At 43.6% G+C, this 12,906-nt stretch overlaps 1 protein-coding gene across 2 annotated transcripts in view; it reads left to right on the top strand.

The window, feature by feature from the left end:
• The window catches only part of LOC133500670 (WD repeat-containing protein 26), a 67,768-nt gene extending 57,702 nt beyond the window's left edge, over nt 1-10,066 (top strand). For both annotated transcript variants that reach the window (XM_061819672.1, XM_061819673.1), the window contains one exon: nt 9,830-10,066. In XM_061819672.1, the coding sequence (XP_061675656.1) occupies nt 9,830-9,852 (23 nt within the window). In that variant the 3' untranslated portion in view covers nt 9,853-10,066. The remainder of the gene's footprint in view (nt 1-9,829) is intronic.
• Nucleotides 10,067-12,906: the final 2,840 nt, after the last annotated feature.

Genomic DNA, 12,906 nt, shown 5'->3' on the forward strand with positions numbered 1-12,906 from the left:
ATAGCAGAGACTCTTCTGTCACATAACACACCAGACACCTTCCGCCAGCTGTTCCAACCTGCTTGGACCCGTTTCTTCACTTCCTGACCACACTCTCCATTGCTCTGTATTGTTGACCCCAAGTATTTGAAGTCGTCCACCCTCGCTATCTCTTCTCCCTGTAGCCTCACTCTTCCCCCTCCACTTTTCTCATTCACGCACATATATTCTGTTTTACTTCGGCTAATCTTCATTCCTCTCCTTTCCAGTGCATGTCTCCATCTTTCTAATTGTTCCTCTGCATGCTCCCTGCTTTCACTGCATATCACAATATCATCTGCGAACATCATGGTCCAAGGGGATTCCAGTCTAACCTCATCTGTCAGCCTATCCATTACCACTGCAAACAGGAAGGGCCTCAGAGCTGATCCCTGATGCAGTCCCACCTCCACCTTAAATCCTTCTGTCATACCTACCACACCTCACCATTGTTCTGCAGCCGTCATACATGGCCTGTACTTTTCTAACATTTCTCTGCCACACCAAACTTAGGCATGCAGTACCACAGTTCCTCTCTTGGTACTCTGTCATAGGCTTTTTCTACATCCACAAAGACACAATGTAGCTCCTTCTGACATTTTCTGTACTTTTCCACAAGCATCCTCAAGGCAAATACTGCATCTGTGGTACTTTTTCTAGGCATGAAACTATATTGTTGCTCGCAGATACTGACTTATGTTCTGAGACTAGCCTCCACTCCTCTTTCCCATAACTTCATTGTGTGGCTCATTAACTTTATTCTTCTATAATTCCCAGAGCTCTGGATATCGCCTTTGTTTTTAAAAATCAGAACTAGCACCCTTTTCCTCCATTCTTCAGGCATCTTCTCGCCGCTAGTATTCTGTTGAATAAGTTGTTCAAAAACTCCACAGCCATCTCTCCAAATTGCTTCCATACCTCTACCGGTATGTCATCAGGACCAACTGCCTTTCCATTTTTCATCCTTTGTAGTGCCTTTCTGACTTCCCCCTTAGTAATCATTTCCACTTCCTGGTCCATCACTCTTGCCTCTTCAACTCTTCCTTCTCTCTCATTTTCTTCATTCATCAACTTCTCAAAGTATTCTTTCCATCTATTTAGCACACTACCGGCACCAGTCAACACATTTCCATCTCTATCCTTAATCACCCTAACCTCTGCTGCACATCCTTCCCATCTCTATCCCTCTGTCTGGCCAACCTGTAGAATCCTTTTCTCCTTCTTTCGTGTCCAACCTGGTGTACATGTCTTCATATGCCTCTTGTTTAGCCTTTGCCATCTCTACCTTTGCCCTACGTCGCATCTCATGTACTTCTCCTTTCGCCTCTCCTCAGTCCTCTCAGTATCCCACTTCTTCTTCGCTAATCTCTTTCCTTGTATGACTCCCTGTATTATGGGGTTCCACCACCAAGTCTCCTTCTCCCCTTTCCTACCAGATGACACACACAAGTACTCTCCTGCCTGTCTCTCTGATCACCTTGGCTGTCGTCGTCCAGTCTTCCGGGAGCTTCGGTTGTCCATCGAGAGCCTGTCTCACCTCTTTCCGGAAGGCCGCACAACATTCTTCCTTTCTCAGCTTCCACCACATGGTTCTCTGCTCTACCTTTGTCTTCTTAATCTTCCTACCCACCACCAGAATCATCCTACATACTACCATCCTATGCTGTCGAGCTACACTCTCCCCTACCACTACTTTACAGTCAGTAACCTCCTTCAGATTACATCGTCTGCACAAAATATAATCTACCTGCGTGGTTCTACCTCCGCTCTTGTAGGTCACTATATGTTCCTCCCTCTTCTGGAAATAAGTGTTCACTACAGCCATCTCCATCCTTTTTGCAAAGTCCACCACCATCTGTCCCTCAAAGTTCCTTTCCTGGATGCCGTACTTACCCATCACTTCTTCATCGCCCCTGTTTCCTTTACCAATATGTCCATTACAATCTGCACCAATCACAACTATCTCGCTGTCTGGGATACTCAGAACTACTTCATCTAGTTCCTTCCAGAATTTCTCTTTCAACTCTAGGTCACATCCTACCTGTGGGGCATAGCCGCTAACCACATTATACATAACACCCTCAATTTCAAATTTTAGTCTCATCACTCGATCTGATACTCTTTTCACCTCCAAGACATTCTTAGCCAGCTATTCCTTTAAAATAACCCCAACTCCATTTCTTTTCCCATCTACCCCGTGGTAGAATAATTTAAGCCCTGCTCCTAAACTTCTAGCCTTACTACCTTTCCACTTGCTCTCTTGGATGCACAGAATATCAACCTTTCTCCTAATCATCATGTCAACCAACTCCTGAGTTTTTCCTCTCATAATCCCAACATTCAAAGTCCCTACACTCAGTTGTAGGCTCTGTGCATTCCTCTATTTCTTCTGACGATGGATCCGGTTTCCTCTTCTTCTTTGTCTTCGACCCACAGTAGCTGAATTTCCAGCAACGCCCTGCAGGTTAGCAGTGCCGGGGGCGGGCCTTGTTAACCCAGGCCACGACAGATCCGGTATGCGATTCTTTAGATGAACGCTCATATTTGTTTGTCATAGTTTTTATGCCGGATGCCCTTCCTGACGCAACCCTCTGCATTTATCCGGGCTTGCGACCGGGCTTCAGATTGCACTGGTTTGTGCCTCCATAGGGCTGCATCAGCAAGATTAGTGGCAGCCCTTCAACTTTTTGCCTGGCCTCACTGCAGTGGAAAAAAAGTAGCAGAGTAAATAGGGAAGGAAATCACAATTGTCAAGTTCTTTACCATTTGTAACTGTGCACAAGTTTTTTTTTTAATATCATGTTCAACTGTTTGGTCAATTAGAATGGAAACTCCATCCTTTTTAAGATGGAACAGTTTTACTGTGTCACAGCAGCATTTTAAAGCTGAAACTTGGGTTTATTAGTGTTATAATGGCTATTGAGAATGAGTTAATCAATCGAACAAACCGTAAAGTGCCACTGGCAGCCAAATATACATTTTAAAATAGATATTGTTATGAAAACTACTTAAAATATTATTCACTTCAATGTCCATACGAAAAAAAAGTGAGCAGGGAGCATGGCATTAATGTTCAAAGTTGATGAAGTCTCACTCAACATCCCAGTGGTGGCCATATTGTCTGCAATGTCATTTGCAGATGTCACACTGGGATGGTCGCCATTGAAAGCCAGCTTTGCCACCTGCTATGGCAGATGAACAAGAGAGATTTTCGGATTTTCGCCCCTTCTGAGACTGAACCTCATTTCGAAGAAGAGAACGTCTCACAATCAAGTGAAGTGACCGGGGCTATATTACCCTATCGTTTCGAGCCATATTTAGATGATATGCAGATCACTTCTAACTAACACCAGAGTCCTCGACAGACAGACGAGGAAATATTAAAAATGACAGGCCTATAATTGTTCAGTTTCCTAACTCTTTTACAAGTCATGAGTATGTAGTGTACTCTGGAGGACCCATGCTGGGCAAGTTCACTACTTCAGGGGTTCCCAGACACTGGTTGCCAGTCAACAACGCGTGAGCGGACGGCAACGCCGGCCCCCGGCGGACGTCAACGGCAACGCCGGCTGCTGGCAGCACGTCAACGGCAACGCCGGCCCCCGGCGGACATCAACAGCAACGCCGGCCCCCGGCGGACGTCAACAGCAACGCCGGCCGCCGGCGAACAACACCACATTTGACACCCCTGACTAACGTACTTTATGAAGTTATTATGACGCGGGTCTTTTGTTACATTCTGAGAGAAGGATTACGTCATTGGATGCGGATGGGGCTTTTTAATATTGCTGCTTTTGGACAAGTTGTTCGAGTTTGGTGACTATAAGTCATTTGGCTAGTTAGCTCCTGTTACACGCTACTAAATTGTCGTTGTACTTCTATTTTGTTATTGTATTGTGTTATTAAAGTGTCCTAAACTCAATACATGTGCTTCGTTATGTGTTGCCGGTTTGACCATGGGGATTCATTCTGAATTCACATGTAACATATGCTATTAACTGTGAGACAAATCAGTCCCCCCAAGTATTATTTTTTTCATAGTTCTATACACACCTACCTGTCATTTAGAACCCACAAAGCTCTCGTTCTTTGCACCTGTGCAATCCATTTTTCACGACGAACCGGGTGTTTTGGAAAAGTGAAGAGTGAATCCATCCTCCCGAGTGAGCAAAATCCAGCAATGGACATGGGCATTTTGGCTAACACACTGAAAAAAACCCGGGTAATTTTTCGCCGGTACAATAGGTATAAACCAATATAAACACTCAACCATGCGACTTCAGAAAAACGTCACTACCTGGTTCTTCCTCAACAAAAAAACCTAGAGAGACTTTCCCTGGTGGGAAATTGGAAAAAAAAAAAACGATATACGGCAACATTCTGACTTGCTTTGAAAAAACAGATGAGTCCATTCTGGATGATTATTTTTGGTTAAAAACACTAAATTTTATGTTTTAGGTGTCAGTGGCCCTTTAAAGATCGGGATGAGAATTTTCTGCGGATTTGCGGAATTCAGAGTTTTTTCAGCTGCAAATGTCATTGTTAATGAAACCTGTAGATACATACAGAAAATTTTGGGTGCGGGGGTGCGGTACAGCTTGACGCAGGGCGAGACTATGATCAAGACTGGCTGCCAGCATCTATCAGCAACACTCTTATTGAAATTAGTCACAGCTGTGATAGCGGAAAACGGCATTGCTACCTGTATACGGCATTGCTATCTGTTTGCATTAAATTTGGTGTTTATAATAATGACAATATTCCGATTTCCGGCAGTATTTTGGTGGTATTTCATCGCTATTTTCACTCTGGTGTTAACATTTCTTAGAGAAGCATTCTGTTTACTACAGCATACATATAACTTATAGACATATGTACGCATATGTTATCGTCTGCACATTTTCCAGGATGAAGAAAGTCTTGGAGCGAAAAGATGAAGATCGTGCCAGGGAAATTGATAAAAACCACGGGTGGTAGAAAACTGTTTCAGATGGGGATTGCTTGAAAAAAAGTGTAACCGTGCAGATAGGAACGAAAATGGTATCATGTCTAACCGAACACATACAAAACGTGAATGTTCCCGGCAAAGTGCTGTGCACTTATCCAGGAGCATATGATTAGGCCTATCTGTAGCACTGCCACTGTAGATCAAGCATATTATCACTACTCACTTATATTTCATGATCTCTCTCTCTCTCTCTCTCTCTGTCTTGCTTACAAATATTATGATTGCCCTGTATTTACACTGTAAGCAGAGGTCACCATTTAACTCTGTTTTCTAAAAAAAAATTAGTGCACGAAGGGGGGGTGCAGGGATACCCCCCCCCCCAAAAAAAAAAAAATTGACATTTTCAGTGTTTTTCAAAATTGGTCATTTCCATCCATGAAAGATGAGTAAAGATTAGATGAGAAAACTAAATTCTTGTACATCTACAACATTACATGTGTTGTATGGGGCAGTAGAATTACAGTCTGTGAGGAAAGGACAGGACAAAGAAAGAAGACGAAACATGCAGGACAAAGATCAACTTTGCAGTCATGTCATCGGACTTATGCCCACATGACTTGGGCACTCTGGTGAAGAGAGGGGTGGGGCTGTCAACTGATCACCACCTGTGGGTGAGTTGGCTCCAATGGTGGGGAAGATGCTGGTCTGACGTGTTAACCCCAAACGTGTTGTGAGGTTCTGCTGGGAACAGCTGGCAGATTCCCCTGTCAAGGCATTTCAACTCCCAACTCCAAAAGAACTTTGCCCACGTTCCAGGGGAGGCGGGGGACATTGAGTCCGAGTGGACAATGTTCCACACTTCCATTGCTGAGGCGAATGACCAGAGCTGTGGCCGTAAGGTGGTCGGATGCCTGTCGTGGCTGCAACCTCCGAACACGGTGGGGGACACCCACAGTGAGGGATGCTGTCAAGCTGAAAAAGGAGTCCTATCAGGCATTTCTGGCCTGTGGAGCTCCTGAGGGAGCTGATAGGTACCGGCTGGCAAGGCGGAATGGACTTTCGTTGGTCGCTGTGGCAGAAACCTGAGCGTGGGAGGAGTTCGGCGAGGCCACAGAAAAAGATTTCAGGACAGCATAGAGGAAATTCTGGTCCATCATCCGGCATCTCAGGAGGGGGAAGCCGTGGACCGTCAACAGTGTATAGTGAGGATGGTGCACTGCTGTCATCAACTCAGGACGTTGTGAGCCTGTGGGGAGAATACTTTGAAGACCTCCTCAATTCCAATGACAAGCATTCCCATGTTGAAGTTGGGGTTCTGTGAGGCGGGCTCTTTTACCTCTGGGGTTGAGGTCACAGTGGGTGGTGATCAACAAGCTCCTTGATGGCAGGGCTCCAGAGGTGGATGAAATTCGCCCAGAGTTCCTAAACACTCTGGAAGTTGTGGGGCTGTCCTGGTTGACACACCTCTGGAACATCGCGTGGACATCAGGGAAGTGCCTCTGGATTGGCAGACTGGGGTGGTGGTCCCCCTTTTTAAAAAGAGGGACTGGAGGGTTTGTTCCAACTACAGGGGAATCTCCGTCTGGAAGCTGAATCTCAAATTAAGGAGGAGCAATGTGGTTTTCGTGCTGCCTGTGGAACAGTGGACCAGCTCTACACCCTCAGAAAAATCATCCAGGGTGCATGGGAGTTCACCCAACCAATCTACATGTGTTTTGTGGACTTGGAGAAGGCATTCAACTATGTCCTTCAGGGATTCCTGTAGGGGGTTCTTTGGGAGTATGGAGTATCGAACCCTATGATACAGGCTGTTTGGTCCCAGTATAACTGATGTCAGAGTTTGGTCTGCATTGCTGACAATAATTCGGATTCTTTTCCAGTGAGAGTTGGACTCCGCCAAGGCTGCCCTTTGTCACCAATTTTGTTCATAACGTTTATGGACAAAATTTATAGGGGCAGCCGAGGCGTGGAGGTTGTCCGGTTTGGTGGCCTCAACATTGGATCTCTGCTCGTTGCAGAAGATGTGGTTCTGTTGGCTTTGTCAAGCCGTGATCGCCAATGCTCACTGGAGCGGTTCGCAGCAGAGTGTTAAGCGGCTGGGATGAGACTCAGCACCTCCAAATCTGAGAGCATGGTCCTCAATCAAGAAAAGAGTGGTGTGCCCTCTCCAGGTCAAGGATGAGATCCTGCCCCAAATGGAGGAATATTTTTGGGCCTTGTTCATGAATGAGGGAAGAATGGAGCAAGAGATCAAGAGGCGGATTGTTGCAGCTTTTGCAGTGATGCGGACTTTGTATTGATCCATTGTGGTAAAGAAGGATCTAAGTCAAAAGGTAAAGCTATCAATTTATCAGTTGATCTACATTCCTACCCTCACCTTTGGCCACAGGCAGTGGGTCGTGACTGCAAGAACAAGGTCCTGGATCGAAGTGGCCGAAATGAGTTTCTTTCGCAGGGTGTATGGGCTCTCCCTGAGAGATAGGGTGAGAAGCTCAGTCATCTGGGAGGTGTTCAGTGTTGAGCTGCTGCTTCTCAGTATTGGGAGGAGCCAGATGAGGTGGTGGGGGCTTCTGATCCGGATGCTTCCCAGACATCTCCCTGAGTTTACATTGCAAAAGTTATGCCTTTGAATTTTTAAATTCAATCAAACAAATAGTAGAGGGTGAGACACTGTGTACTGTTAAAATTCCACCTTGGCACACGCTCATTGAGGATTAAACCACAGACAATGCAGTTCACATAAAGCTCGTCCTGTATTTTAAATACAGGGATCAAAATAATCACCATAAAACTGTTCGGGAGCATCATTCAGCTGTTAGCATGTACTGAAAAAGATATTGTGCAAGCAATAATTCAGTTTTACACCAAGAAAAAAAAGACAGGGATGTCAATGTGAATGTGAGAAAAAAAAAAAATTGTGGAAGCCACTATGAAGGCCTAAGCACTCCTGGTGCTGAAAAGGCTCCTTGTGATTTATGCGCATGCGCGTATATAAATGCGCATCCACCTATGTTTTGTAAACTCTGAAACATCCCTCTCCATGCTTCAACATGTGCCATTTGACAACTTGATGCCGAGTGTTCATGTTCGCTATGGATGTCTCAGAAAGATGAACACAGCGAACGTACATATATGTGTATATCTATTTATCAACTTTTGTTTTAACGTTAGGTTAGGATATAGCGTATGTTAGCTCCCTCTATGTAGAAGAAGGTGAACTATGAGACCGGGGGATTTCCCATAAACATCTGTTACATACCCAGAGTTCCCCTGAAATCATAGAGGGGTCTGAAATTTTCATCGTAGGTGCATGTCCGCTGCGAGAGAGATAATCTAAAAAGAAAAATCCAGAAATACCAATGTATGATTCTTTTTTTTGTAACTATCTGTGTGATAGAGCTGCAAATAATTATTTGAACACCTGAGAAAACCAACGTTAATATTTGGTACAGTAGCCTTTGTTTGTAATTCCAAAGACCAAATGTTTCCTGTAGTTGTTCACTAAGTTTGCACACACTGCAGGAGGGATTTTGGCCCACTCTTCCACACAGATCTTTTCGAGATCAGACAGGTTTCTGGGCTGTCGCTGACAAACACGGACTTTCAGCTCCCTCCAAAGATTTTCTTTTGGGTTTAGGTCTGGAGACTGGGTAGGCCACACCAGAACCTTGATATGCTTCTTACGGAGCCACTCCTTGGTTTTCTTGGCTGTGTGCTTTGGGTCATTGTCATGTTGAAAGACCCAGCCACGACCCATCTTCAATGCTCTGACTGAGGGAAAGTGGTTGTACCCCAAAATCTCAATACATGGCCGCGGTCATCCTCTCCTTAATACAGTGCAGTCGTCCTGTCCCATGTGCAGAAAAGCACCCCAAAGTATGATGCTACCACTCCCATGCTTCACAGAAGGCATGGTGTTCTTGGGATGGAACTCATCATTCGTCTTCCTCCAAACACGGTTATTGGAATTATGACCAAAACGTTCCATTTTGGTCTCGTCTAACCACAAAACCTTCTCCCATGACTCCTCTGTATCATCCAAATGGTCATTGGCAAACTTAAGATGGGCCTTGACATGTGCTGGTTTAAGCAGGGGAACCTTCCGTGCCATACATGATTTCGCACCACGACGTCTTAGTGTAATTCCAACAGTCACCTTGGAAACGGTGGTCCCAGCTCTTTTCAGGTCATTGACTAAGTCCTGTCATGTAGTCCTGGACTAAATCCTCAACTTTCTAAGGATCACAGAGACCCCATGAGGTGATATTTTGCATGGGGCTCCACTCCAATTGAGACTGACCATCATGTTTAGCTTCTTCCATTTTCTAATGATTGCTCCAACAGTGGACCTTTTTTTCACCAAGCTGCTTGGCAGTTTCTCCGTAGCTCTTTCCAGCCGTGTGGAGTTGTACAATTTTGTCTCTGGTGTCTTTGGACAGCTCTTTGGTTTTGGCCATGTTACAAGCTTCCGTCTTACTGATTGTATGGGCTGGACAGGTGTCTTTATCCAGCTAACTCCCTCAAACAGGTGCATCTGATTCAGCATAATACATGTGGAGGTGGACTTTTAAAGGCGGACTAACATGTCTTTTAGTGTCAGAATTCTAGCTGATAGACATATTTTTAAATACCTATTTGCAGCTGTATCACACAAATAAATCGTTAAAAAATAATACATTGTGATTTCTGGATTCTCTCTTACAGTGGACATGCATCTACAATGAAAATTTCAAACCCCTCTATGATTTCTAAGTGGGAGAACTTGCAATATAGCAGGGTGTTCAAATTCTAATTTTCTTCACTGTACATGTATGTCAAGCAAGTAGTTATTGAGGTGATGAACATGTCCTTTTGTCCTATCAGATTGTTGCAGCATGGACAGCTGATGATCTCCGACCCCTGGCTTCATTGGTCTGAATTTGGTGAGCACTAAGACTCTGGTGACACTTGATAGGATGAAGCAAGAAAACCTTTGCGAACTGGACAGCTGGATCGCGTGTCAGGAGGTCCCACTAACTAACTCAGTTGTGTTTCTGAGGCCACACTTGGAAGTCCATTATCTGACACACCTCCCCATGACTGGATTCCCACACCTCTTATTTATTATCAGAGACCTCATTTATTAGGTGAGAAAACAGTAGAGGGTATGCGTTTATTTTCTTCAGGCTTTTTTTTTCTTTACCCCATCTTCTTGAGATTTTACCTGCAGGAATACAATGGATGAAATACTGACCCAAAGGGACTTTGAAATGAATTATCCTACAGTGTGATTTTTAAAGTACAGAAGAGATTTTATGGCTTTGTTTTCGTTCTACTTTCTTGCTTACCTACATAGAGTATTTAATGAGCATGTTGCACAAGATTGCACAAAACGTGTTTGTTGGTCCACTAACACTTAAAAGTGTGTCTGTACTTCATCAACTAAGACATTTGAGTCGCTAACTTCTGGCAATATATTGAGATTGTCAGTGTTCTTTCCTTCATGCCTTTCTTGTGGTTGTCCTTAATTTATTCTGGCTTCACTACCGGCTCTTATACATGAATCCTTGCTTCATTGTAGGCTGTTGCCATCTCTTGTAGCAGACAGCAGTCCAGGCAGTTTTAGTATGTTTTAGTTAAGTTGCAACTTTTGGTTTTATTTATTTGGATTTGCTTTTTAGAAATTGAGTTTGTAAAATAAAACTGCTTTTACTTGTTGACTTTTTAAGATAATTAAGAATTTGGATGTCAAAACAAAACCCTGTGTCAGTTTCTTGAAATTTTCCTTTGCCCGACAGAAATCTGTCAAATTTCTCAAGCATCAGACAATATTCACACATTTTACATCTTCTGTTCATTTCGGCTTGTCCCGTTACATAGTGATTTAAAATAAACCTGCACTGATAATCTAAAAGGCAGCAGGGTGGAGCAGCTGTAGAGTGTTGGCCTCAGTTCTGAGAATCGGTGTGAAGTTTGCATGTTCTCCCCACGCCTGTGCGGGTTTTCTCCAGGCACTCCGTTTTCCTCCCACATTCCCAAAATATGCAATGTTAATGGGACACTAAATAACCCCGAGGTGTGATTGTGAGTGCGACTGTTGTCTGTGCCCTGCGATTGGTTGGCACCCAGTTCAGGGTGTACCCTGCCTCCTCCATGATGGCTCCAGCACTCCCACGAACCTCGTGAGGATAAGCGGATCAGAAAATGGATGATCTTCTAAAACAGCTAAGGATTGTACATCTTTCATGGAGCTGTTTGAGACTATTTTGAATACTGTGAGATGGATTGACATGTTTGTGGTCAGGAACATCACTGCACCTGTGAGGCGTCGTGAGAACAAAGGAGTTGTGTGTCAAATGCACACTATACGTCAGTTCAAAGTTTGGCGGAGTTGGGTCTTCATGTGAAAGTGTTGAGAGTAAACGTATATTACATATTCTGTGAGGAGCCATTTAGGTTTGTACACGTTGCTTAACAATGTGTAACAATGTTTTACAATGAGCAACTCAATTCCCACACTGTAAAAAAAAATATGGATATGTAATGTTTCAATCTCAAGTGAGCAATCTGGTTTCTGATATTCTGTGTGCTTTGTATTTATGTTATATGGCATGTTTTATGAGGGTGTGTTCAAGAATAGGGTAAAAATATGTCACTGGGTTCCTGCATTTTTTTCCTCCCATTTCATAAATGTTTTAGTGCACCCTTTTTTGTTGTTCAGACAAGACTCGTTGCTCTGAAAGCTAAATCCAAATTAAATTAGCAGTTTATGTACAGCAGCTCAATTGCATTTCAGCCATATTTTCAAACTAACCTAGAATTTTTTTTGTAAAAAAAAAAAATATATATATATATCTATATATATATATCCAGCAGGAGCAGACAATGAACTGCACTTCCCTCAAGTGTAGGAACTGTGTTTTATCTGTCAAATCATCATTATCAATTAACACATACAAACACTTCAGCCAGTCAGAGCAATGGTGTTTGTCTCTAGTTCTATAATTTCTTTTGGTTCCGTGGCTCAGACTACTCCTGCTATGAGAAGACAAACTTCCTGTCCTTGTAGGTAGTTTCTGCCAGATGAGTGTTAATAAAAAAATTTATTGTACTGTTCTGTATTGTTCTGTATACACATTTTCAATAAAGAGTCAGTTTTAAGATCCTTTGTCTAAATTTAGAAGCAAAAAATTTCTGTGCGATCCAACATCTCTAACATGGTGTATTGTTGTCTGCTCAAATCTCAGATGCAATAAAAGTGAGGCATTGTTTTACAGTGCAGATAATGACAAATGTGTTCAAGTGGCCCACCAGAACAGGAATCTTAATCTAAATGGTAAAATTATTTTATCTGGGGCAGTACGGTAGCGCATCTGAAGAGCATTGACCTCACGGTTCTGAGGACTGGGGTTTCAAATCTTGACCCCATCTGTGTGGAGTATGCATGTTCTCCCCGTGCCTGCATGTGTTTTCTCCGGGCACATCAGCTTCCTCCCACATCCCAAAAACATGCGTTAATTGGACACTAATTTGCCCCGAGGTGTGATTGTGAGTGTGACTGTTGTCTCTCTCCATGAGCTCTATACAATTGGCTGGCCATCAGTTTAGGGTGTACCCTGCCTCCTGCCCGATGACAGCTGGGATTGGCTCCAACACTCCCGTAACCCTCGTGAGGATAAGCAGCACAGAAAATCAATGGATGGACTTTGTGGGAACTTTTTTAAGTGAATGCTTCTAAAAGGTCACCTCATCCATCCGTGGTCCAAACAACTGATCCTCACTCGGGTTATGGGCCTGTACCAGTCTATCCCAGCTACAGTGCGTTGTGAAAGTATTCTGCCCCCTTGAACTTTTCAACCTTTCGCCACATTTCTGGCTTCAAACATAAAGATATAAAATAAAGTTTTTATGTCAAGAATAAACAAATAGGACACATTCATGAAGTGGAACAAAATTTATTG

Source organism: Syngnathoides biaculeatus, chromosome 5 (genome assembly GCF_019802595.1).
Source record: "Syngnathoides biaculeatus isolate LvHL_M chromosome 5, ASM1980259v1, whole genome shotgun sequence".
Classification (NCBI taxonomy): domain Eukaryota; kingdom Metazoa; phylum Chordata; class Actinopteri; order Syngnathiformes; family Syngnathidae; genus Syngnathoides; species Syngnathoides biaculeatus.